This window comes from Zingiber officinale, chromosome 6B, assembly GCF_018446385.1.
Source record: "Zingiber officinale cultivar Zhangliang chromosome 6B, Zo_v1.1, whole genome shotgun sequence".
Taxonomy (NCBI): Eukaryota; Viridiplantae; Streptophyta; class Magnoliopsida; order Zingiberales; family Zingiberaceae; genus Zingiber; species Zingiber officinale.
This window is the reverse complement of record NC_055996.1, coordinates 29,130,765-29,156,502: the sequence shown is the minus strand read 5'-3', so window position 1 is coordinate 29,156,502 and position 25,738 is coordinate 29,130,765. Positions and strand designations below refer to the sequence as shown.

Sequence of the window (25,738 nt, the reverse complement as noted above, 5' to 3'; positions counted from 1 at the left end):
TAAAAAGATTTATATAATCTATATCATCTAATTAAATAAGTCTTAGTTGTTGTTGTATAATTTAACAAATATATCTATAATTAGTATTGGTATAACATACACTATATACCTTAAGATGCACTTGTGCATACTTTAAAAAAATAGACTTAAAATTTTTTATATGTTTAATATTATATGTTAACTCCTAGACCCTAAATGGCTCACACCCTGAAAAAAAATATATTATAACAGATACAATATAATTATAATAAAATCAGTCAGAGTTATATCTATTGAGAGAAACTACTAGAACAATATTTAAGATGGTACAGATATATACTTAAACAACCAATTAATTGTTTAATAGACGATGTGAAACTGTGATAGACATGCATATCAAACGAGAAAAAGAAGACCAAAAAAGAATTAATTAACAACAATAAAATAAAATAAAATTTATTTAAATATAGATGATAATATAGTAAGAAATAGAATTTAATAGCGTAAAAAGATCTATATAATCTTTATCACCTAATTAAATAAGCCTTAGTTGTTGTTGTATAATTTAACAAATATATCTATAATTACTATAGGTATAACATACACTATATATCTTAAGACGCACCTGTGCATACTTTAAAAAAATAGACTTAAAATTTTTTATATGTTTAATACTATATGTTAACTCCTAGACCCTAAATGGCTCACACCCTGCAAAAAAAAAAAAAAAAAAAATATATATATATATATATATATATATATATATATATATAACAGATACAATATAATTATAATAAAATTAATCAAATATAATTAAAATTATAAAAATATTATTAAATTAAAATAATCTTTAATAATTTAATAAAACTTATTTAAAGTTTCAAAATCATTTTAATTTGGTCAAAAAATAATTTAATATTATTAGAACAACTGTGCCATAAATATTATAATTTTAATCAAATTTAAATAATTCTAAAATTTTAAATAATTTTATTTCTAAATATATAAAAAATATTTTGATATGATAATTCTGCGTAATAAAATTTTAAGTAAATTAAAATAATTTTGAATAATAATTATAAGTGTTATTATAGCACTTATAAAGACTATTAGGTTTACCGGTTGAACCTAATAGTACTTATAACACTTATATAGCACTTATAATAACGTTAAAATACAAATAAAAAATACAATAAATTATTATTTTAAGAATTTTAAAAAAATATTTTTGATAAAAATAATAATAAAGAACGCCCTTTTACATATCGATTGGACCAGAGATTTAAATTATCCGAGGTCTCACCACATCTGGCGAGACGAAGCATTCTGCTCCTCCCTCCACCGAGATGTTGGCATAGAAGTGGCCTTTGGGACAGTGATGGCTCCAACGAACTTTCAAATAGATTTCTCTTCACCCACTCTTCGTGCCACTAATGCACGGCAGTTGCGCCCTCTTCTTCCTTGTCCTCCTTTTACTTTCTTCGTGCCGAATGGCACCACAGTTGACACGACCGCGCCACATACAGATAGTTTCATTTTGGCGAGTGATCCAAATGCTGGCTCAAAATGGAAGATCAAACCATTGACTTTGATAACTTGTCTCCTATATCACCTGTCAACCAGTCAAAATGGATAGCATTTTTCAGTAGTAGTTTTTATCAGAAGTGAGAAAAAAGAACTAGAATTAAAAGTAGAGATCGAAAAATAAATTTAACAAACGATCCAAACAAACAAACAAACAAAAACACAATTTTCTAGGACTAGATATATGCTCAATGATATCAACATAACAAATTCAACAAATACACGAGCATTCTAAATTTCTAATTGAGAGGCCTCAAACCAACCAGTAGCACAGTAGATTAATAGCTCTGAATTCTATCGTATTAAAAGTGTTATATGTCCATTCACTAACATCCAGTATGATGATGATTTTATACTGCCACAGAAAGCTCTCTTGATGCCATTAAAAATACAGCTTGAAACTAGTCGATATAGTATGTTCTAGCATCAAGCTTGCAATCAAAAGAATTATACAGATCCTATCACACAAAACTGGTTTCGTAAGTCAATAGATCTTTGGCTCTGTAAGTTAACAGGTTTCTGACTGAAATCAGCACATGATATATGAAATCATGAACTAACCTACAAACTAAACCATTGCAGTGACTCCAGGACAATCTTGGTTAACTGTTGAGGACAGTTCATCAGGAGAGTTCTGACTAGATAATAAAGAATTAGATGAAATCTAAATTATTTAACTACACAAGTTGATTTATGCAGACTGTCGTACTCGCTAGAAGGGGTAAACATCAACCAAAATTGATATAACGACCTTTTACACCTTTAGTTAAACACTTGGTTCATTGCATTTTCACTTTCCTCTCTTGGGTAGATAAGCACTTAAAGTAGCAATAAAGAAAAGGATTACAGAGACGAATAAATCATAAATTTTGTAAATCAAATGTTAAGGACATCAGGATATGCAGGTAACAACTTGACTCCTGAAATGAAGGTGCATTAAAATTATCCTGTCTATAGTCACAAGGAAGAAGATCAATCTTGAAGAAATTATATTATTCTCACTCTACTTTCTTGTATGGTATCGCATTGAATTCGGCAACTATAGTTTTGTAGAGGTTTCACTGAATCACGACATAAAAATATGACCAAGGAAAATCCATTGTTAGTGATGTTATTATTATAGTGTGTAATTTTCTTGTTTTGTTAAGTATAGTTCACTCTTATCATTGAACCTACTACTTGATGAGGAAAAAAGATTAAGCCCGAACTAGTATGCTTTTCATGTGATGAGTGTAGTACATATTTTCTTTTGAATGAGATCCACGTGTTCTTTGCTATTTTCCTTCCAAGCATATGGAAGAACACTTTGATACATGTTACGTGTTGGTTGAACTCCTGCATCATCCATCCACTGCAGAACCTGTACACAAATAACTTCCAATAGTTCATAAATGTGAGAATGAAGAAACCTAGATCTACCATGAGACTGAGAAATAAATTTCAAATCAGATTAGAAATTTTAAACCACCGAAGAAAATAAATTCAATAAAGAGAATATAAATATACATAACATAATTAACGTAATGCCAGATGAAGATTACAAGAATTGTTTCATGAGTTATCAGATTTGACGAAGTATGAACAGCTGATCGTGCAAAATGAATTCCTCAATAAAGCATTGACATGGACTGTCTATTAAGATAATTCCAGGGCAATAAAATGTGACAATCAAACATATGGATGATGGCTTTACTTTTTGAAGTAGCTAAACTGACTTAAAACCAATAGAAAAAAAGAATAGCAATAAAGCAATCATTTATATCTAGGGATCCTTTTTCTGAGATAGATAAGGTAAGTTTGGGTGATTACTTTTTGAAGTAGCTAAACTGTTTCTGTACCGATAATATGAAAATAGGAAAGACAGAAACAAAGCAATAATTTATTATCTCTGGATCCCTTTTCTGAGGCCTTAGATGAGGCAAAATTGGGCGATTTGACATGCACAAACTATCTTGACCGAGAGAAAATACATGAATAAATCAGGTTAAGGTTTGCGGTGGAGTATTATTATTTTCTTTTGTTCTTCAGTGCAGAATCATGATTTACAAACCATGGCTGCTTGAATTGCCACTTTTTATTCAATCTACAACTTTTACTCATAATACAAAAAGAAAAAAAGGAAAAGAAAGGAAACAAGGAAAAGAAGGAGAAAAAAAACACTTGAAGAAGTAGAACCATATCGCAAGCCAGCAAGCCAGCCTCTCACTTCTTAGTTTCATTAGAATGTTCTATGTCAACAACAATGGTTGGGGTAGCATAATTCTCAGCACCATGAAAATACACAGCATTTGCATATACATGTTTGGCTATTGGCAAGCACACATCATGATCCAATGTTGAGGATCTCGAAGTACTTGAAGAAAATATAGTGCATCATGGAAGGTAGGTAGCATAGCATTGAGCAGACAGAATGATTAACAATTGCAGATTATAGATGAAGCTGACGTAATCTTTGAGCAGTTACAACATCAGACATACCTCAACATACATTCTCCATCTTCCAGTTGCCAAGAGATTTCTCAACAAAATTGAGTGTGTTGTCATGCTAACATTTGAATGTGAGGATAGTATCTTGTAATAAACCTGAAAAATGAAAAGAACAAAGTGTCAATCCCAAAATGAATCAATGGACATTTTAATATGATGACAGTATAACAACGACAAGCAATCCTTTATCCCACTAAGTGAGGTATGTGAGGATAACATCTTGTAATAAACCTAAACAACCATAGGAGGAAAGTGCAAATCACAAATGAATTACATGACAGATATACAGTTCTGTTGATAATATTAAGCAAAGAAACAGATGGTATCTACCATACAAATGATGACTATTAATTTAATACGCCAAAACCAATAAGAGGCCTGTGTAAATGGTTGGTGCAATCGACACCAGGTCAAGGTTAACCTAGGTATGAATTGTGTTTTGATATTGAACAATATGTTTGTCATTGAAAATATTTGGAAGATTATTAGTATAATCAGCTCCTAGTCAATGATGGCCATCGAATGAGTTAAGATGATCTTGGTGACCAGATGCTTGACTATGGAAGAAGACCAAGTCAGTCGAGGTCGATCAAATACTCGGCAATTGGGAAAGTCCAACTAATGTTGGCAATAGGAAGTCCAACAGGTGCAGACCTTGGTAAAAGTGCAACAATAGAAAGTCCAACAATGAAGTTGATAGATAGAGAAGTGTAAGCAGGTGTTGGCAACAAAAGTACAGATAGGTGTGGGCTGAATGTCTAGTAGATGATGGAAGTTTAAGCAGGTTAATGGAGACCGGATGTTTGGCAATTGATGGGAGTCCAAGCAAGTCAATAAGGACTAGATATCTGGCAAGTGATCGAAGGCTAGACAAGTCGACGAGGATTGGAGGTCTAGCAAGTGATAAAAGTTCGAGTCAATGAGGACTCCTAGCAAATCAACAGTGAATGGATGTTAAGAAATTGATGCAAGTCACGACAAGTAAAGATTAGTTGGATGCCAAGAAAGGTTGAAAGGAATGAACTCTAGGCAAGTGAACTCCCAGAGATAATGACTCTCTAAGTAAGGGGAAGTCTCGAAAAATTGATCTTCAGGTAGTGAAATTTTTGACAGGTCAAAGTTGACTTAAGGCTGGACAAGGTGAAGTCTTGGTAGATCAAGGTCGGTTGGATATTGGACAATGGGTGAAATCCTAGAGATGAGGAGTTTTAAGGCAAGGTAAAGGTTAACGTCCACTAGGCAAATGAAGAAGTTCTGGAGATGTATGGTGTCGTAGTATGGTACGGATTTTAGTGAATTTGAAATTAGAATGTGGTTTGGACAGATTCGTGATTTAAACAATCAACTGATATTGTTTAGCAGTAGATTGATGGAATAGTCAACTGCACAATCAACTTGGGCAGAAAACAGAACAAACAGAATATTTATAGCAGTTGATAAAGGGCAATTAAGTGAGTCGCTCGACTATTAACTTGTAGGATGAGCTAGAATCGAGCTGTTGACAAAAAGCTACGAAGTAATGGCAACCTAACATCAGTCGACTTATAGTAAGGAGTTGACTGATTGGCAGAAATCTAGACCAGCAAGCTTCAAGGTAATGTTCCAAGGACGCTCAAGTAGTGTTTCATAAGAGATTCTACAAGGGCTGTGAGAAGGACCTAACCAAGGTTCTAATGCGCATTGAAGCGATCAAGAAATAATTTTTCATTTGCATTATATTTTCATTTTCATTTATATTTGTTTGTATTGTTGTAACTTGAACAAATTTGTAAAAGGTTTATCCACCTCCGTAGGATTTCCAAGATGGAGAAAAGTAGAGGTGATTCTAGGAGTGATATGCCTTAAGGGTTATCCGTGGAGTAAGAATCAGGGTTCCAAACTATGTAAATAGTTGTGTTTAAATTCTTATTTGAGTTATTGTTTTGTATTTCATTGTGCTAACTCAAATTGTAGATGAAAGCAAACAAAATCAAAGTGTCTATTCATCCCCTTTAGCCGCATCCAACAATCCTTCATAAATAACTACATGTGCATGGGAAACATGCTACGGAGAGTGTACATGACTGCTCTTGCATCATGTCAGGACATAGTTATTTAAGGCATAAGGCGCCCAAAAACGAATAGATGCTATGGGGCCTGAGGTGCATGACACAAGGTAAGGCACACGCCTTATCGAAGTAAGGCGCTCTGGGTATAATTTTTACAACACAAACATATATAAGAAATTTTTGCCAATATATTTCATTAACAAAACTATAATTTATAAAATATTAAATGAAATATAAAATTCACTAGCAAATAAATAAGTTATGCGCATTATTCAAATTAAAAAAAACTTCAAATACCTAAATCATCAAAATCTTCATCATCTTCCTCAATCATATCATTATCATTATCAGATGTTTCATATTTGTATAGTTGAATCTTTATTGATTTCCTCAAGATTGATTCTTCCTCCTCTCACAAGGCGCGCGCTTAGGGATCTGCGCCTTGCGCCTAGGCGCAGCCAAGCAAGCGTCTTTAACAACTATGTGTCAGGATATAAAGGATTGGGAGTCATGCAAAGCCCAATAGAAGAAATAACCTTGTTTTTTCTTGCATACCCAAAATTCAAGCCAAAAGAGCCATTATGGAATTAGATGGGTCTATTGAAATGGTAATAATATGATCCGAGCATGATTAACAGTCTGAGAACTCAGATGGTATAACTGTTGATAATCAGCTAGAGATTTAGAAACTAGTTCAGGCAAAGTCCATTAACTTTCTAACTAGCAGCCAAAACTTTTGTGATCATAAAATGAATCATCTGAGAACATACACAGAAGCATGCAAGTTACCTTCATCATAAGCTCTATTTTTCCACTCTTTCCAATGAAATGCAGCAGCTGATTTAGAAGGCCAACTGAGATCGATGAGAATGAGGCCTCCATATGTTCAATTGCTACAGTTGCTGCTTTCCAGTCTCTTAGCCTAAGAAAAGATAAACTTGATTATGTTAGTGCACTGCTACTTGCCAGTAGACTACGTATATCCATTTGAATTGTACTTATTCAACCAATAACAACTTAATCTGAATAAAATAAGTCATTTCGCGATTATCATGGATGCTATAAAGAAACCGGTAAACTACTAATGGCTTTAACAATGTGAGAAAGCTTACATGCTGCAAGCATAAATGACTGCAAAGCAGGCACTAGAGTTCAACGAGATGTGTTTTTCTTTCATCATCTCTGCCAACTGAAGAACCTTCTCTGGTTGGCATCCCATGTTCAGTGCTTTCATCATGGAAGAACATAGAATAGGATCTGGCTGGATGTCATTTTCTTCCATGTCCACAAACAACGCCCAGGCCTTTTCCCAGTTTCCTAACAATAAAATGGTTCTGAGGTTATAATTAGTTGGAAAAATTAAATTAAAAAAATGTAGTATCTTCAAGCCCATTACTGCATAAAATACCTGCATTAGAATGTGCATGAATGATGGAAGTGTATGTTATAACATCAGGGAAGCAACCAGATTGCTTCATCATATTAAAAATAGATTCAGCCTTTGTCAGTTCACCCTGTAAAGAAATCGTTCAAGGCATGTCATATTATGTAAGTAAATGACATCTTAATAATAAGCTAAGACAGTTTTTCTCTCACTCTCTCTTTTTTAAGGCTTTTCAGTTAGTGCAAGTTACCTGTTTGCTGTATGAATGGATCAAAGATGAATAGACCTCTTTGGAAAATGGAATTTTAAGGTCCATCATCTCATTGAAAAACTCTGTGGATTCTGCATATTTTCCCAACTTGCAAGATCCATTAATTAGTACATTGAATGTAACAGAATCAGGTTTTACATCATTGTCTCTCATTGTCCTATACAAAGATACAGCTTTATCATATTCCTTGATACTAATATAGCCACCAATTGCCGAGTTGTATGCCACTGTATTTAACTTAATACCTCGTGACCTAGCTGCTGATAGTACCGAGTCAATGTTTACAAGCTGCTCAGATCTGCCACAAGCTGCTAAAAGTGTGCTTATTGAGACAATATCAGCTTGAACACCATCCTTTTCCAAGGCATGTAGCACTTCTACAGCTTCACCCAGCAAGCCTGAAGATCCATATGCATCAATCAATGCATTGTAGCTAACAATATTTGGCTTCAGCGAATTTTTCTTCATTGCTTCAAACACTTCTCTAGCTTTCTCAGGTTGTCCCGACCTACCATAAGCATTGAGTAAGGAAGTATATGATATGACATCAGGTTTTAATCCATCTTGTTTAAGCAACTGAAAAATGCCTAATGCCTGTTCGTGCATCCCATTAGAAGCATAGGCACCAAGAAGTGCATTATAAGAGACAATATTTGGTTTTATTCCTTCAGCAAGAATCATATCAAACACCATCTTGGAATTATCAATTTGTCCACATAATGAATATGCATGAATGATGCAGGTAAAAGTAACTATATCCGGTTGACATTTTGCACCTTTGTGTTTCATTGAGTTAAAAACATCCACTGCTTTTCCAAATTGTCCAAGCTTTACAAGACAATGTATAACTATATTAAGAGTGACGGTGTCAGGGCAAATATTTGTTTCTTTCATCAGATCAAAATAAGCCAGAGCTTTTGAATATTGAGCCCCTTTTTTGAAGGCCGATAAAACAATGTTGTGAGTCACCAAATCAGGACCAACACCATTCTCTGTCATTTTCTTGCAAATTTCAAGAGCTTCCTTCCAGTGGCCACCGGATCCACAAGCATTAATCAAATTATTGTATGTACTTCTGCTTGGAGGTATCTAAATGTAGCAAATTGAAATGATGTGAAGCAAATAAAAAAAAACAGAATTTAAAATACAAAACTGTGGAAAAGAAAGACGTCTAGAAAATATAACTTTCAAAAAGACAAATATTAATGCATGTTGTTGAAGATAAACTCAACTAAAACCTAAGAATGGTAAATTTAATAATGCTAAATTTTATTTTGTCTGCTAAACTTTATCTTTTTGCACAATGCCCATAGAGTTTCAATATTGATAAAATACCCTCAAGATTCTACAAACCATCATCACTATGATCGAAATTCTGTCAGAATAGTTGATGGAACCACATGTGGGATCACGTGCATGCACTTGTTAAAGATGGTGGGAGAGACGGGAGTAAATTAAGCAATATACCCCTTATGCCCTTTATGCCTCAACCATGGAATGATCATCAAATTTGGTTAGCCTCTTAAAGTAGTAAGGGATTATAGAAGAGGTGTATTATCTATTTTACCATGACTCTCTTTACATACCTCGGACATGTGTGGCACATGATGTCAGATGGCACTTACATCAACATTAGTCTAATGGACTTTGGTTGGGCAATCAAGTGAGTACGGAGAGCAATTCAAGAAATATTGTCATCGTAATGAAACTTCAAAGGAAATTCACAAGATTAAACTCTAAGGGGCAAAATGAAATTCTCCCATCACATTATAACAATGTTGCTATATGTAAATACCTCATTAGAATCACAACTTCAAAATTTGGAATTGAAGGATTGTTGTTCATAATCAAGAACTGCCTAAAAGGCAATACTTTTCATGTCACATGTCGCAAAAGCAGATAGACCAACTGATATAGGGCATAACCCAAAAATTGAATAAAGTCAGATTATTAATGGTGACTCGTCTAGCCTTTTAATCATTAAACCAAGAAAGGTTTCCCTTTAACATCAGCCACAACCTGAAAGGCTCACTCGATATCTAAAAAGTCTCTATGTGGTATGGCCAGCCACAAAGACAGCGAGGTAATCCCAGTTGAACTAGCTATCACAGATTAACCCATGAGATGAAGTTTAGATAATTACACAACAGTACTGTAACGTTTTTTTAAAAGTTGCATGGCACTTACAGCAGCCCGAAGCATATCTTCCATGATATTAATAGCCCAACGCCACTGTCCAACTCGACCATGAGCATTGATAACTGCATTATAAGTTTCAGTATCAGGTTTGCACCTGATAAAGAAATAGAGAAGTTAACAGTTGTCCTTCTCAAGTTAAGAAATAAGCTTCAACGTGGTCCATTGAACATTTATAATTCTACCACACTGAACAAAGTAATAATCAACGCCTTGTTGTTTATTACTTAATTTGTTTGTTCACAAAGCTATATGCCAAAAACTAATGATACTTTCAACACAGCAATGCTATCTTAGTTACCTCCATTTTTGCATCTCAAAAAATAAACCTCTTGCCTCATCCGTTCGATTATGTCTGGCATGTAAACGTATAAGCAAATTGTAGATGTCATTTTGAGGACAATAATTTTTCTGATTTTTCATCCAGCGGAACACGTGAACAGCATGAACAAGTGAACCAGTACTAGATATTTCCTACAACAAAGAAATATCCAAATGTTAGAAAGCTTCTCACATTTCACATCATCTACAAAATGTGCCCTCATTAAAGCATGATATGCCCATTTGTTCTTTGCCAATGGATATGCAAAGTTGCAAAAAGAAGACAGGGTCAAAGACAAGATGTGGTTGACTTTTCTGCTGTCTTCAATCAGTAATATAAGATACTGCATCTTATATTATTCCTTTACTCCTTATATTTATCATAGTGAGTTTTCCTCAAGTCAAAGGGAGTATTCTCCAGGGAGGAGTGACTCCCAATTCTCTATTTAGGTAACTTTGAAGTGCAAGTTAGAAACTGAATTCCTGAGATTGAGATCCTCTTGGAGCAAAAGGTGATATCGCTCATCCCAAGAGGTCAGTATCGTCGGTCCAAGATATAGGCAAATAAATTACCAGGGAACATTTCTGAAATTGAGATCCTCAATCATTGATGACATTGAACAGAATGTACCACAAATTTAGTGTGGTTAAGCTAATCGAGAATTACAATCATAGAAAGACAACATTTATCAGTAGAGAAATGAAACATCTTTTTCTTTAATTAGATGTTCATCACCCCTTTATTATCTTCAATCAAGATCAAACAATTACAAGGAACTCATTATTACTCCCTTTTCCTGGATCCAACCCTTCTTTGTCTCACCAAAAAAACATAAATGCTGAACAATGAACACATGACTTCTTCCAGGCTTCACCAAAGCTTGAGGCAAGCATTTTATAGCTGAAAATATATTCTTCCATAGTTGATTGACATTGGCACAAGTGTTGACGTGTGACCTAAGGACCACTATGGAATAATGGAGGAGGTCCTTGGTAGATCAAAGAATGATATTGTAGAATCTTTATGATACAAGGATGACATCAGAAATGCTCTCAATTGATACTGAGGTGGAACAGAAAATGAGCAAGTGATATCAAAATGCCCCCAAAGCTTAAGGAACATTATAGGCCATGTTGGTAGAAGAAAAACCAAAATAGACTTGGACAAATGGATCATGAATTTTGGATGTTCACATCAAGAATTCCTCGGAGAGGTGTCTTAATGGCATACAAGCTGGGAATCAAAGTTGGGCAACTTGGAGACAATAAGGTGCGCTAATCATGCTACCCAACAACATAGTGCAAACTGTGGTTGAGGTTGAACATGTTCTAGACTTGGAGACATCCTTGGCATTTTTGAGTGTTTGCTGTTAAGGGTTAACAAGGTTGCTCTTATGGACTAGTCTTGAAATTTCTAGGGAGACTAGGTCTTGATGCCAACCATCATGACTCAGTCTTCATTAACAAAGAGGAAGATGGTGATCTACGCTGGCATGTTATGGGAGGAATGCTCATGAGGAGATTGGTGAGTGATGGCACATAGGTCTTGTGCAATGCTTGGTCTAAGCACTAGAGAAATCTGGAAAAAAAAAAGTCGTGTTAGTCTTTAGTGGATAGTAACTCCATGAATTTGTGCTTAGTCTCCATTGAATGGATAAGTATAATTAATTAAACAGTGTTTGATTAGCATGAACCATATTAAATTCTCTCTGGGAATTATTCTCTGCTCAATTTCATCAGGATCAGTAAGTTCAAATTCTTAATGCAGGATTACAACACTATTGAAAAACATTATAAAAAAATAACCTTCTTTTGACGATTTTATATTGTCTAAGAATTTTACTTTAACCTAGACATGCTGAATTGAGGCACTTTTTTTCTTTAACTGCGTGAAACTCACAGAATGAAACTGCAAATTCCCTTTTGATAGCATCAAGTATAGCTTAAAGAATAATCTGATAGTAAGTTTAGATAGGTTATATATCAGCATTGAATTGATCATCTTTAAAATGCAAGTAAGTTTAGATTGTTGTCTTCCTGGCTTATGATTCTCCGGTTATACTGAAATTTTAAATTTGACAACCATAGTCCATATTCAGTAAATAAATAAAAAGACTATTGCAGGTTAAAAGTTGCCGGATCAAGCCAATCCCACATCGTTGAGTATTTAGTGTGTCGCAGGAAGCTGTTCTGACATATATGATTCCTACGCAGTAAATAAAGAAAAGGCAGAGAGAAAGAGGCACGAAGCAAAACAGCGAATACCCGAATAAGAAGAGGGAAATTTTTCCTAGCGAAGCGGCCGGCCCAGCGGTTGAGTACGCCATCGATGTCCTCCCAGTGGTTGAGCTCCATCACTTGGTCGATGACCTCGGAGAGCTTCCAATCCTTCTGCCAGCGGCTGCCCTCGACGCGAAGCCTATACCTTGCGGGGATATCGTCCTTGCGCGCCCCGGCGACCTCGACGGCGACGCGGTGCTCGCCCTTGTCGTAGTCCACGAACCCCACCAGCTTACGCTCGTCCCACCGGGATCCATTCTTCCCGTACTGGTGCTGCAGCCGCTTCTTCGGAGAGCGGGAGGAGGGTTTTATCCAAATCGTGCGCTGCGGACCAGGAGGTTTCGCGAGGGAAGGGGATGAGTTCGGAGGAACGGAAGGGGCAGATGGAGAAGGCGAGCTGTTGCAGGTCGTCGCGATTACGCCGGCCATGGATGGAGCAAGAAAGGTAGATTTTTTTTTTTATCTGCTGAACAAGATGGGAAAAAAAAGGCCCGCTGATGATGTTATTTAGGGAAAAACACCTTTAACCATTGCCTTTAATCCCCCTTTGACCAAATTGTTGATAATTAAAATATATATATATATATATATATATATATATATATATATATATATATTAAAGTGATATAAAAAATAATTACATATATCTTGAGAATTAGTTTCTAATTATTGATTAGTTGAATTAATAATCTATACATAGACAAAATATATATATAAAAAGATAAAAAAAAATTATAGAAGCATCAAGTGATGGTATTCTTCGCCACTCACTCGAATTTGTAGTTGATATCAGTGTGTCCGCTCTCGATGTCTTGTAAAACAAAACTTGTTAGTTGAGGGTTGGCGTTATTGGTGTTACCCTCTTTGACGATCAAGTTAATGATGACCTGAGATGTGAGGTTCATGTGCATACATAAGAAAGCAAAAGATATTTGCTTTGCATAAGGAAAAAAAAAATTATACCTTCACGTATGTTTCACGAAACCTTATATAATTGTGAATAGAGACAGATCTAAAATTTTAAATTTAGGGAGAAGTGAAAAAAATAATTATCATACATTGTATTCGAAGGTTGCACAGCCTGGATGATAAAAAAAAATACATTTTAAACTACTTATTTTATTTTATTCATATAATTAAGTATTAATCTTTATATATTATTAGAGATAACATATAATTTATTGATTTTAATTAGTAAATCAACCGTCAAGTACATGTTGAAAATATCAATTAGGACCTTGAGTTGCCTAGAATTAGTTCAATATCAATAAAAGAAAAAAAAGTAAATGTTTAATATGTTTTTTTCTTCTTAAGATTATCAAAAATATCAAAAAGACCTGGTGTGGAAACTCTTGGAGACTCCTTAAGATATGTTGCCACGCGGAGGAGCAGCCGAGTTAGGCCGAGCAGAGGAATACTCAACTGAGTGGCTATCTGACTCTGCCGAGCAGATGGATCACTGATGTATCTTTCGAGGAGATAGCGCCGCTGACACATGACTTAGTCAACGGACGGATCGTACGACGGAAGCTTCTACTGTCTTATTAGGGATATGTATGTCATGTTAAGGTATGGTGTTAGAGATACTTTCCTGGCACGTCTTTTCATAGGACAAATTGGAGAACGTGCCCACGATCAATTGGAGAACGTGCCCATGTTGCGAGAGAAGTGTACACATCGCACACCAGAGTACTATATAAAGGGGGGTCATACACCAGTGAAGGTACGCATTATTCACGATTCACATCTGTCTACTGTTGCTCCATCCTTTTTCCTCTTTCTGGTGACTAACTTGAGTGTCAGAGGGTCAATGCTGAGGACCCCTTCCCTAGCTCAGCACTGACGTTTCTTATGTTGCAGAGCGGAGCGAAGTCTACATCTAGTCAACGCGATAGTCACATCCCCAGCTTTCCATCTCCACTATTTTCAAACAGGATTATATTGGCGTCGCCTGTGGGATTGTAGCCTGCATCCAAAACGCGAAGATGGAGGATGTTAGACGACTCGCCACGGTTACTGTAATAAAGCAGGAGTTGGATATGCCGATACAAGCCCGAGCGATAAAAATAGTGGAATAACAATAACAACAGGTGCTGACTGATCTCCAGGTACAGGAGCTCGCTGCCTCAGCAGCGGGTCATCAAGTCGGATATGGAGACCGAGCGGAGCATGTACCCATTCGAGGACAGAGTAAGAGGCCAACCGGCACATACAGAGACGCGCTCAATGTGTTGATCCCCTTCCATCGAGCACTGTTCCACACTTCATCAGAGGAGTTAGGCTGAGTAGATAAGGAACGATGATCCTCCTCTAATGACGCGCTCGTTCTAGACGTGCATAAAGAAAAGGCACCAAGGAATGATGATTCAACCGAGCGGATCAATTAACAGTTCTCTCAGGGAATCTTGGATGACCCCCTGCATAAGCACTATTGCGACCGACGTCACACCGTTTCATCTGGTGTACGGAGAAGTGGTAGTTCCAGTGGAGGTCGAAGTAGAGTTCGATCGGGTGTAGCTTTACAACGAGGGGAACACTGAGCGGAGACTCCTAGAGCTCAACTTGGTGGATGAAGCGCTTGATAAGGCAGTCGTTCGGCTGATGGTGTACAGGCAGCGAATGAGGTAAAACTACAACCGGAGGGTAATCCCAAAGTCATCCTAGGTTGACGACCTGGTTTGGAAACGAATAAAGCCGATCAACAACGTTACTAAGCTGGAGGCTCTCGGGGGAGGACCTTTCAAAGTCATTTAGAAGCTCTACTCGGGTGCCTACTACCTGCAGGACGAGGACAGGAGAGGACTAGAATGACCTTGGAGTGCGAACCATCTATCTCCAACCCTATAGGGCTGGGTGAGAGGTGCATGGTTAAATTCAGATAAAATTATATCAATGTGTGTCCTATAAATGTAGATGAACTATAAATAAAATTCACAAGTGTCCAAGACTCTTGCGTCGATCGGTCAAGTTAAAAGTCGAGCGACAACTATAAATCCTTATCTTCGTCAACAATCGAGCAGAGACTATAAACCCTAGTCTACGTCAACGGTTGAGTGACAACTATAAATCCTAGTCTACATCAACAGTCAAGCGGCGACTATAACCCCTAGTCTACATCAACAGTTGAGCGGCGACTATAAACCCTAGTCTACATCAATAGTCAAGCGACGACTATAAACCCTCATCTATGCCTTCAACAGTCGAGTGACGACTATAAATCCTTATCTACACCTTCAACAACCGAGCAGCGGCTACAAACTCAAGTGTACGACGAATAACAGCCGAGCTGCGGCTATAAACTCGAGTGTACAATGAATAACAGCTGAGCAACTGCTCTAAAACCGAGTCGATGATGAATGAGGCCAGTTGTTGGTTAATCCTAGGAAAACGAACCGGTTCCACTGTACAAAAATATTTGTACAAGTGTCAAACCTTTCCTTAAATAACCTATTGTGTTCTTTAGAAGTTAAATTAGGAATCGCAGACGGAACTTAACATCATTGATTCCAAATTTAACTTATTTGTTCTTAATGGTTTAGATTTGAATCATAAGCGGCACTTAACACTATTGATTCAAATCTACCTAAGTTATTAATTCCATTAAATATTAATTTCTAAAATTGACTTCCAGGACTGCATGGCGAGGCACATGGCCTTCTTGGATATGGGAGCAACCACCACTTCCTAGGCAAAGCCTTTTAAGAAAAGTTAATATTTAATTTCCTTAAATAACTCTAGATTAACGAAAAAGAACAATCGAATCATAAATTCGAAAAAGAAGAAAACACAAACTCGAAAAATAAATTCGATAAACTAGATCTAATTGCCTCTTGTATTTATAATTCTTACAAAGAAAATAACTAGTATGATGCGAAAGAAAATTACTAGTTATACCTTCTCTTTATAAGCTAATGACCTCGAGATCTTCTGCCGTATTCCTCGCCTCGCCTTGGACGTCGTGTGGGCGACGATCCTCCAAGATAAACACCACCCAAAAGCTTCCTCCTCTTCTTCTAAAATCCGGCCACCAACACCACCAAGGAGAAGAGAGCAAAAGGGAAAAGAGAGAAGAAAGGGAGGGCCGACCACTTGATGATCTCCAAGCAAGAGAATAAGAATTATGCCTTATGAAGCCCCCTCACCCCTTCTTTTATATTACTTACCCAAGGCAAATAAAGGAAGAATTTTTTACAAAAATTAAAATCTTCCAAGAGTTTTTCCTTTTCCCTTTTAATTTTCCTTTTCTTTCCTCTTGGTTGAATCAATCACCAAAATTAATTGATGATGATTTTATTTGTAAACATGGCCGGCCACCTTGCTTGGGCACCAAGCAAGGGTGGCCGACCCCTATAAGAGGAAAAGAATTTTTATTTTTAATAAATTTTTTACAAGAAAAATTCTTATAAAATTTTACAAGCTCTCTTTCCTAAAGTAGGAGTTAAAAAAGGAAAGTTCTAAAAATTAAAACCATGTTTTAAAATTTAAAACTTCTCTTATAAAATTTCCTTTTTTAACATGATGATAGAAAATTTTAATTTTAAAACTTATCTTCCTTTTTTTTTCTTAAACCATGAGGATGGTTAAAAAAGAAAAGTTTTAAAACTTTTAGAACTCTCTATTAAAACATGTGGCCTAATTCAAATAAGTAAAGTTTTAAAAATTAAAATATCTCTTTTAAAACTTATAGTTTTCTACAAAGAGAAGATTTTAAAAATTCAAAACAACCCTCCCTTTTTGATTTATTGTGGCCGGCCCCTTCATGCTTGGTCACCAAGCAAAGGGCCGACCCCTATAGAAGAGGATATGGCCGACCTTTGCTTGGTCACCAAGCATTGGACCGACCCACTTCTTGGACACCAAGAAGAGCCTTACATTGGATGGACTTGAGGCAATAATGAGGCTACGACAGGGACCTAGAGGAGAAATTGGTTTTGGCCTTCCGATGAGCTTGAGTATCCCGTGTTCGCCGAACACACAACTCAAGTTCATCAATATAACTCATTCCACTAGAGAGTTATTACCGCACTACCGCACCAATCCCAAATTACATTATGGGTTCCTTCTTATTATGAGTGTGTTAGTCTCCCTGTGCTTAAGATAACAAATGTCCACTAATTAAGTAAGTTACTGACAACTCACTTAATTAATATCTAGCTCCAAGAGTAGTATCACTCAACTTCATTGTCATGTCGGACTAGGTTCACCTGCAGGGTTTAACATGACAATCCTTATGAACTCCTCTTGGGGACATTCTCAACCTAGATAACTAGGACACAGATTCCTTCTATAATCAACAACACACACTATAAGTAATATCATTTCCCAACTTATCGAGTATATTTATTTATCGAGCTAAACCTCACCCTTTGATAAGTCAAAGAAATAAATATTAAATATATGTGCTTGTTATTATATTAGGATTAAGAGCACACACTTCCATAATAACTAAGGTCTAGTTCTTTTACTAAGTCAGTACAAAAAGAACTTACCTAAATGGTCCTACTCAATACACTTAAAGCGTATCAGTGTAATTTATTAGTCAAGATAAACTAATACTTAATTACACTACGACTATTCTGATGGTATGTTCCTTTCCATCTTAGTCGTGAGCAACTGTTTATAATTTATAGAGAACCGACAACATGATCTTCTGAGTGTGACACCACACTCCATGTTATCTACTATATAAATTAATTGAATAATTACATTTAACAAATAAATGCAGATATTGACCAATATGATTCTTTTATTTCAACAAATAAATGTTTACAAAAGCTAGACTTTTAGTATACACTCCAACATGAGTATGTTACATAAAGCCTTAAATTAAGTTAAAAGGTCAAGTAATGACCAAAGCAGAGACGCATCGCTATGATATAGTCGTTCGGTTTATGTTGGAATGAGCATTCAAACGTCTCTGAGACTAGTTACACTGATGATCGGGAAAGCAGTGAGTTATACTTAGAAAAATTTTAAGAAACATTACTTAGTACAAAGCCTCATCGGAACCGAATGATGAGGCATGAAGGAATGCTAGTAAAAATTAATAGAAGAAAGATGCGTCGAACGGACGATCATGCATTGCCACTTAGAAGTTTTTTACAAAACATTGGGAAACATTACAAAAGGAGGCCTACGGAGCATAGATGGGGGTCACTCTAAGTAATCTAGCACGTCATCCGGCAGTGACTCTGTAAGCTTCTCCCGGTTGATCACCTTGTTGGTCAGTGCTGACGAAAGATAGTTGGCGTCCTTCAGCTAGTCAAGAGTCCCATCAATTCTAAAATTGAAGAGGCAGAGCACTCGGTCTGTGAACCGGTCGTTGAAGGCGTCCAAGTGGAGATACTCCCGCTTAAGGACTTCAAACCAACCAAGCTCGACATCTTGATAAATTTGGACTGCCGATTGGGATGCCTCCAACTCGACCTTCGATGATTCCAAGTTGGCATCCTTGGCGATGAGTTGAACTTTCACCGCAGCTTGCTCTACCGATCGACTTCCACCGCAGCTTGCTCTACCGATCGACTTTCACCACAGCTTGCTCTACCGATCGACTTTCATCGCAGCTTACTCTACCGATCGACTCTCCCACTCAGTACTCTGCGCGACCTCAACCTCCTTAAGATTCTGAGCCAAGACTCGGGCCTCCTTATTCTTAATATCGAGGTCCTTGATAACTTGGAGCTTCTGGGCGTTGGCAGAATTGATCTGCACTTCAAAGGAGCTGGCCTACTTATTGAGCCTCGCTAGTTGGGAAGCCTGCTCAGCACTCTTAGCCTTCTCCACTTGCAGCAGCTCGGAGCTCTTATTCAGACCGACATTCAATTGGGCCACCTTAGCAGTCAGCTACTCTGTTCGTGCCCAAGCGGACTCTGATTGGCCACTTGGAGCGCGCAGTTGTTGGACTTCATGCTCCAGAAAGGCTAGCCTTTGGCACATGGCCAGGCTCTCGACCCAATACTAAAGTAACAATAAGATTGTAAGTGTCGAATGGATGAAATCAAATAAATATAAAGACAACACGCGTACCTAGTGGTCATTTGGGTATGGGTGTTCGCAATCTCCCCCGGTAAGATGATTGCCGCATGGGCCCGGGCATCAACCCATACTTATACCAACGACCCTTGAATATGAATATGATGCTCTGGGGTACGGTGTTAGGACCTTTGTGCCCTCTAGAGGGGGAGGGGGGTGAATAGCGTTTCGTCACGCTTGTCGGTTGCTTTGTCTTGATAATGTGCAGCGGAAATAAACACATGACACACACAACGCTAACACTACGGATTTACTTGATATCTACCTCAAGAAAAGGTGACTAATCTAAGGATCCACACGACACGCTCACTCCATTAATGAAAACCTCTTTCTCGGTCACAGCCGGAGGCGAAGAAGCCTCGTACAGTACTCACACACAAACATAAACACGAACACAAGAAGAAGAAACAAAAATACAATGTAATACACCCTTCTTCTTGCTTACTTGTGCTTGTCGTCGCCTCTTGAACCTTGGAGAAACTCCCCAAGTACCTTCAAGAACTGGCATGAGTAGATCAGAGAAAGCTCGTGAAGAATCTCTAAAAATCGCAGAAAACATATCGCAAAAATCTACGGAGAAAACGCTCCGACCAGGCTTTAAACAGTGCTCCCAATCGATCTAATTCATCCCCAATCGATTGCCACGTCAACACCACTCCATCTCAGCCGTCCATCACCTATATCCTGCCCAATGGTTGAATCTCCAATAGGATCTGCTATGCTAGGAACCACCCCAAGCTCAGTAATGAACTTGTGGATCCAAACTGCCTCCTTTGCTGCTTCTGATGCAGCAATATACTTGGCCTCTACTGAAGAATCAGCAACTGTGTCCTGATTCGAACTCTTCCAGCTCACAGCACCACCATTCAAGCAAAACACAAACCCAGACTGCGATCTATAATCATCCTGGTCAGTTTAAAGCTAGCATCACTGTAACCCTTTACAACTAGCTCATCATCGCCTCCATATATCAAAAAATATTCTTTAATCATTCTTAAGTACTTAAGAATATTCTTGACTGCTATCCAGTGACATTCACCTGGATCTGACTGGTATCTGCTCGTCATGCTCAAAGCATACGAAACATCAGGATGAATACATAGCATGACGTACATGATAGATCCTATGACTGAAGCATAAGGGATTGTATCTGTCACGCCCCGGGGAAGTCCCAGTCCGAAGAAATTTCGACAGCACCTCCCATGTACGGGTGACAATCTGAAACATTTCTATAGACACAATATACATCAGCCTCAAGGGGCTGGAATATATACATAACCACGCAGTTATATAGGCAGCCTACTCGGCTGATACCATAAAAATATAATCACGCAGTTATATATAAATCTAACAGTCCACTCGGCTGTACCAAAACCAAACACAGCGGAAATCCAATAGACAACACATACAACTATAAACAAAGACTGCTAGCCGGCTAGGCTTACACCACACAACAACATAACACTCCGGAAACAAAACCGACACACAAAGCCAAATACACACATTCATCTACCAAAATAAAAATAATCAAAAACGGAGACAGATCTTCTGATGTAACGTGGGGACCGGTAGGCAAGATATTCCAAGCGATTCCATAAACAACCTGGTACCTGAAAAAGATAGTGTCCACGAGGGTGAGTTCAACAACTCAGCAGATACCAGTTGACATGTATAGTAAGCTATAATAAACAGTAACAACTATGGAGTACAGTCTCCTGAACAAAAACTAGAATGCACAATAGAAAAGGGCTGAAGAGAACTGTACTTATCAGGGCCTCCTATCAGAATAGTCAGGTCATCAGACCGAGAGTATCATAAATCCTGTATACATGTCAAACATATGCATCCATCTAAATGCACCATATAAGTGCAGCAAACACAATCAGTAAATGCATAAATGCATATGATGCCAATGACATGGTCACCCCTGACGCCAGTCAGTCATCTCATACACAATGGTGAGACCGAGTGGGTAGGGTTGTGACAACCGTGCACTTTGCCATCACTGCTCCTGATGAGTGACCGAGTGGACAGGATGCTGTCTGAGTACACCTATCCTCCTACCCCAAATTATAAATGGGGGAGCTCAATGCTCTCATCTCCCGGTACACGATGACTGGGAGGAATCTCTGCCACTCATGTTCGACGTCGGATGCTTCCCGCACCAACACACTAAACCAGCGGAGCCAAACAGAGCAGAACTGTCTGCCGGCTACCACGCTGAGTCACCAGACTAACGGAGCCAAACAGCAGAACTGTCACACACCTGTCTGATATACCACTAACCCATGAGTGGTGGTGTGTGCGAATACATGTAACTGGCGATGTGCTCGACAATAATGGAGCGGACTATCGCGCAACATGCAATTATGCGAGATAATACATGACACTAAGCATGGAAATAATCTGATCAGCATAACAATATCAATATATATAAAATATGTACCATAGTATCGATGGTCAAATCTGAAGACCTAAGACACACAAGTCAAGTAGGGTATAAAAACCTAGGTCCTGAGCATAATGAGGCATGATATATCACTACCATATGAGCATATATATAATCATGTGGGTACTAACATAAAATGCATAACAGATGAGCAAATAAACATGTAACAGGTATCCTGTAGTGATATATTGAAACAAGAACGAACATAATTATTACTAAAGGTTATAACCTACTAAACATATCAACATGACATTATCAAAGATAAGTCAAGGTACCCGCCTCCAATAGCAAGTCCAATCCAGTCAAATCCAACGTCAATATGCTCGTCTCTCGTCAAACTCCTGTAGTACATGTTATCCAGATTTAGCTAATTACATATAAATAAATTAGCTAAATCAAATCCTCGAGAAGCTAACATAAATCCAGATATAATTTTAAACCCTAATTGAATCATCTAACTCCTCAATCATTTCTTAACTAATCCATACGAATTAGAACTTGCAATAAGCATAATCCATCTAAAATAATCAAATCCAACCATGATTTACATCTAAGATCAAAACCTACATTTAACTATTCAATCACACTAATCATGTATCAACTAGTGATATACTAACCATCTAGTAATCCATATCATCTCCAATTCAACACATACCTAATTCACCAACAATACAAACCAATTTCCCTACTTCTTACCTTAATCCACAGCCCAACAAATCCATAGCAAAGACAACTTACTGTCGGAACAGACGTAGCTGTTGGAAATCAAGAAACGCCCTGCAATGCACTGTCTGGATCAAAATGAAGCTCAAGAAATCGACATCCAAACAACAACCAAATTTCCAGAACAACCTGAGCACCTTACCTCTTCCTCTAATTGCCTGCGATGACCAAGAACCCGACGAAGCTGCTGCTGGAAACCTTAATACCAGAGACTCAGGCCGATAACAAGGTGGCTGCTGGCACTGGACGACTGGTAGACCGGTGCTAGGGCAGAGGACGATCGGAGTGGCGCCGGGCAGTGAAGTCAGCATTGGACTAGGGTGGTCGGTGGCAGCACAGAAGAGATCGAAGAGGGTCGGCGAATCCAATCTAGGGCTCGGCGGTGTCGGCAGAAGGGAGGAAGAAGGGCCGGTGCTAGGGCTGAGGGGAGTCTCGGCCGCGTCGGTTGTGGCGACAACAGCGGTGCTAGGGCACGAATCGACGGTGTATGAGCGTAGGGGAGAGAGAGAGAGTTGGTCGGCTCTTGCTCAGGTGCCAGTGATAAGGAAGACTAGGGCACGGTCAAGTGGAGGCTCGGATAAGGAAGATGACGAGAAGAGAAGAAGAAATCGGGAATGGAACCGTCGCGTGAGAGGAGAAGAAGGATGGGCAGCGTCGGGGAACGGCTTGGCACACGGCGCGGGTTTGGGGAAGAAACGGCGATGGAGAAGAAAGAAATAAGGAAAAAAGAAAGGAAAATTAAAAAAGAAAATCAAACATTTCCTCATTTAAATGGGGTAACCCAAACAGGCTTTCCCGGGACCCATAATTGGTGCTCGTGAAACTCGTCATATGAGCTCCGAAAAATTCTCAGAAAATTTCTAAAAATTTCGGAAAATTCTCTTATCGTTACTCTTTATTTTTCGATATTTTACATTCTCCCCCACTAATAAAAATTTGGTCCCTAAATTTCATTATCTACCATCAGCAAGTACTAACAACAGATAGAAAGTATAAATGCTGAAATGGAAAATAACCCACATACCTCAAATGAAAGAGGGGGATATCGAGCTCGAATCATATCCTCGAGCTCCCAAGTAGCCTCCTTGTCTGAATGATGCTGCCATCTGACTTTAACCAGTCGGATAGTCTTGTTCCGCAGCTGACGCTCTCTCCGATCCAGAATCCATACCGGAACTTCCTCATAAGTGACGTCAGGCTGAACGGAAACTGAGATATCAGATAGCACATGTGTCGGGTCAGATATATACCTCCTCAGCATAGACATATGGAATACGTCGTGAACACCTACGAGGGTCGGTGGTAGTGTCAGACGGTAAACTACCGCTCCAATACTCTCTAAGATCTGGAAAGGTCCAATGTATCACGGAGCTAGCTTACCTCTGAGGTCAAATCTCTTCACTCCTTTCGTGGGTGAGACTCGTAGAAAAACATGGTCACCTGTAGAGGACTCCAGGGTTCTGCGTCTCTGATCAGCATAACCCTTTTGGTGGTCCTGCGCCTCTGACATCTTCCGTCTGATAGTACGGACCAACTCTGCCTCATGCTGAGCTCAATGAGGTCCCAATAACTGGGCCTCCCCAACCTCATCCCAGAGGGTGGGTGTCCGAACAAGGCCTACCATACAACGCTTCAAACGGTGTCATCTGGATAACCGAATGAAAGCTGTTGTTGTAGGCAAACTCTACCAATGGCAAATGGTCCTCCCAACTGCCTCCAAAATCTAACACACATGACCTCAGCAAGTCCTCTAGAGTCTGAATGGTCTGCTCTAACTGTCCATCTATCTGCAGATGGAAAGCTGTACTGAAACGGAGCTGAGTGCCCAAGACCTGCTGCAGACTCTGCCAGAAACGAAATGTGAACCGGGGGTCTCTATCCGAAATAATAGTCAAAGGGACACCATGTAATCTGATGATCTCCCGGCAATAAGATCTGCCAATCGATCCAGTGAATCAGTCTTCCGGATCGCTAAGAAGTGCGCGGATTTGGTTAATCGATCAACGATTACCCAAATCGCGTCATGGTCTCATCGTGTCCTAAGCAAACCCACCACAAAGTCCATGGTAATATGTTCCCATTTCCACTCAGGAATAGGAATCCGCTGAAGTAATCCTGCAGGTCTCTAGTGCTCGGCCTTTACCTGCTGACAGACAAGACATCTCGCTACAAATTCCGCGATGTCTTTCTTCATACTGTTCCACCAATAAGAACGCCTCAAATCTCGGTACATACGGGTACCACCGGGGTGGATCATAAATCGAGAAGGATGAGCCTCCTGAAGTAGCTCCTGTAAGACCGGGTGAGACTGAGGTACGCATAATCTGCCTCAAAAGTATATAATACTCTCCTCATCTCGTGTGAACTCGGTCTGCTGTCCAGAAGCTATCTGGCTGCCAATAAATGGCAAATGCAGATCACCGGCCTGGCCCTCCTGAATCCTCATCCTGATTGACGATTGAGCAATCATAGTAATCAGAATACCCTGCTCTGTCCGTCCCTTCTCCTCAAGGTCTAACTCGGAGAAGCCCTGAATCAAATCTGTGACCACAACTCGGTGGTAAGCTAGAGTCCCTCTGGGCTTCTTGCTGAGTGCATCGACAACCACATTAGCTTTCCCCGGGTGTTAGCTAATGGTGCTATCATAATTCTTCAGGAACTTCATCAATCTCCTCTGTCGAAGATTAAGTTTCTTCTGGTGAAAATATATATTGAGACTCTATAATCCGTGAGAATCTCAAAGGTAATGTCGTATAGATAATGCCGCCAAATCTTCAAAGTAAAGATAATAGCGGCTAACTCCAATCATGTACTGGGTAGTTCTTCTCATGCTCTTTCAACTGTCAAGAAGCATAGGAGACTACCCTGCCGTGCTGCATTAGAATAGCGCCCAAACCCTGTAGAGATGCGTCGGTATAGAGCACGAATCCATCCTCTCCAGAGGGTAAAACCAAAACCGGAGCTGACACAAATCTCCGCTT

At 38.6% G+C, this 25,738-nt stretch overlaps 1 protein-coding gene across 2 annotated transcripts; it reads right to left on the bottom strand.

Annotated features, from left to right (window-relative positions):
- Positions 1 to 1,167: 1,167 nt before the first annotated feature.
- On the bottom strand, positions 1,168 to 13,026 carry LOC121992311 (pentatricopeptide repeat-containing protein At2g41720-like). 2 transcript variants are annotated; one of them, XM_042546604.1, is made up of 10 exons: positions 12,536 to 13,026; positions 10,251 to 10,423; positions 9,941 to 10,046; positions 7,733 to 8,842; positions 7,507 to 7,612; positions 7,211 to 7,415; positions 6,888 to 7,020; positions 4,042 to 4,146; positions 2,803 to 2,923; positions 1,168 to 1,591 (listed from the first exon to the last, which is right to left on the bottom strand). In XM_042546604.1, the coding sequence occupies exons 1-10, from the start codon at positions 12,977 to 12,979 to the stop codon at positions 1,554 to 1,556; spliced, it is 2,541 nt and encodes an 846-aa protein (XP_042402538.1). In that variant the 5' UTR covers positions 12,980 to 13,026; the 3' UTR covers positions 1,168 to 1,553. The 2 variants fall into 2 exon arrangements, with proteins under 2 accessions (XP_042402538.1, XP_042402539.1); XM_042546605.1 differs by lacking the exons at positions 9,941 to 10,046; positions 10,251 to 10,423.
- Between the last annotated feature and the right edge of the window lie 12,712 nt (positions 13,027 to 25,738).

Coding starts and splice junctions, on each gene's coding strand:
- LOC121992311 (XM_042546604.1), bottom strand. CDS start 12,979: ATGGCCGGCGTAATCGCGACGACCTGCAACAGCTCGCCTTCTCCATCT. Junction 8,843..9,940: donor AAGATATGCTTCGGGCTGCT/GTAAGTGCCATG, acceptor TGCTACATTTAG/ATACCTCCAAGCAGAAGTAC. Junction 7,416..7,506: donor TCATGCACATTCTAATGCAG/GTATTTTATGCA, acceptor TTTTATTGTTAG/GAAACTGGGAAAAGGCCTGG.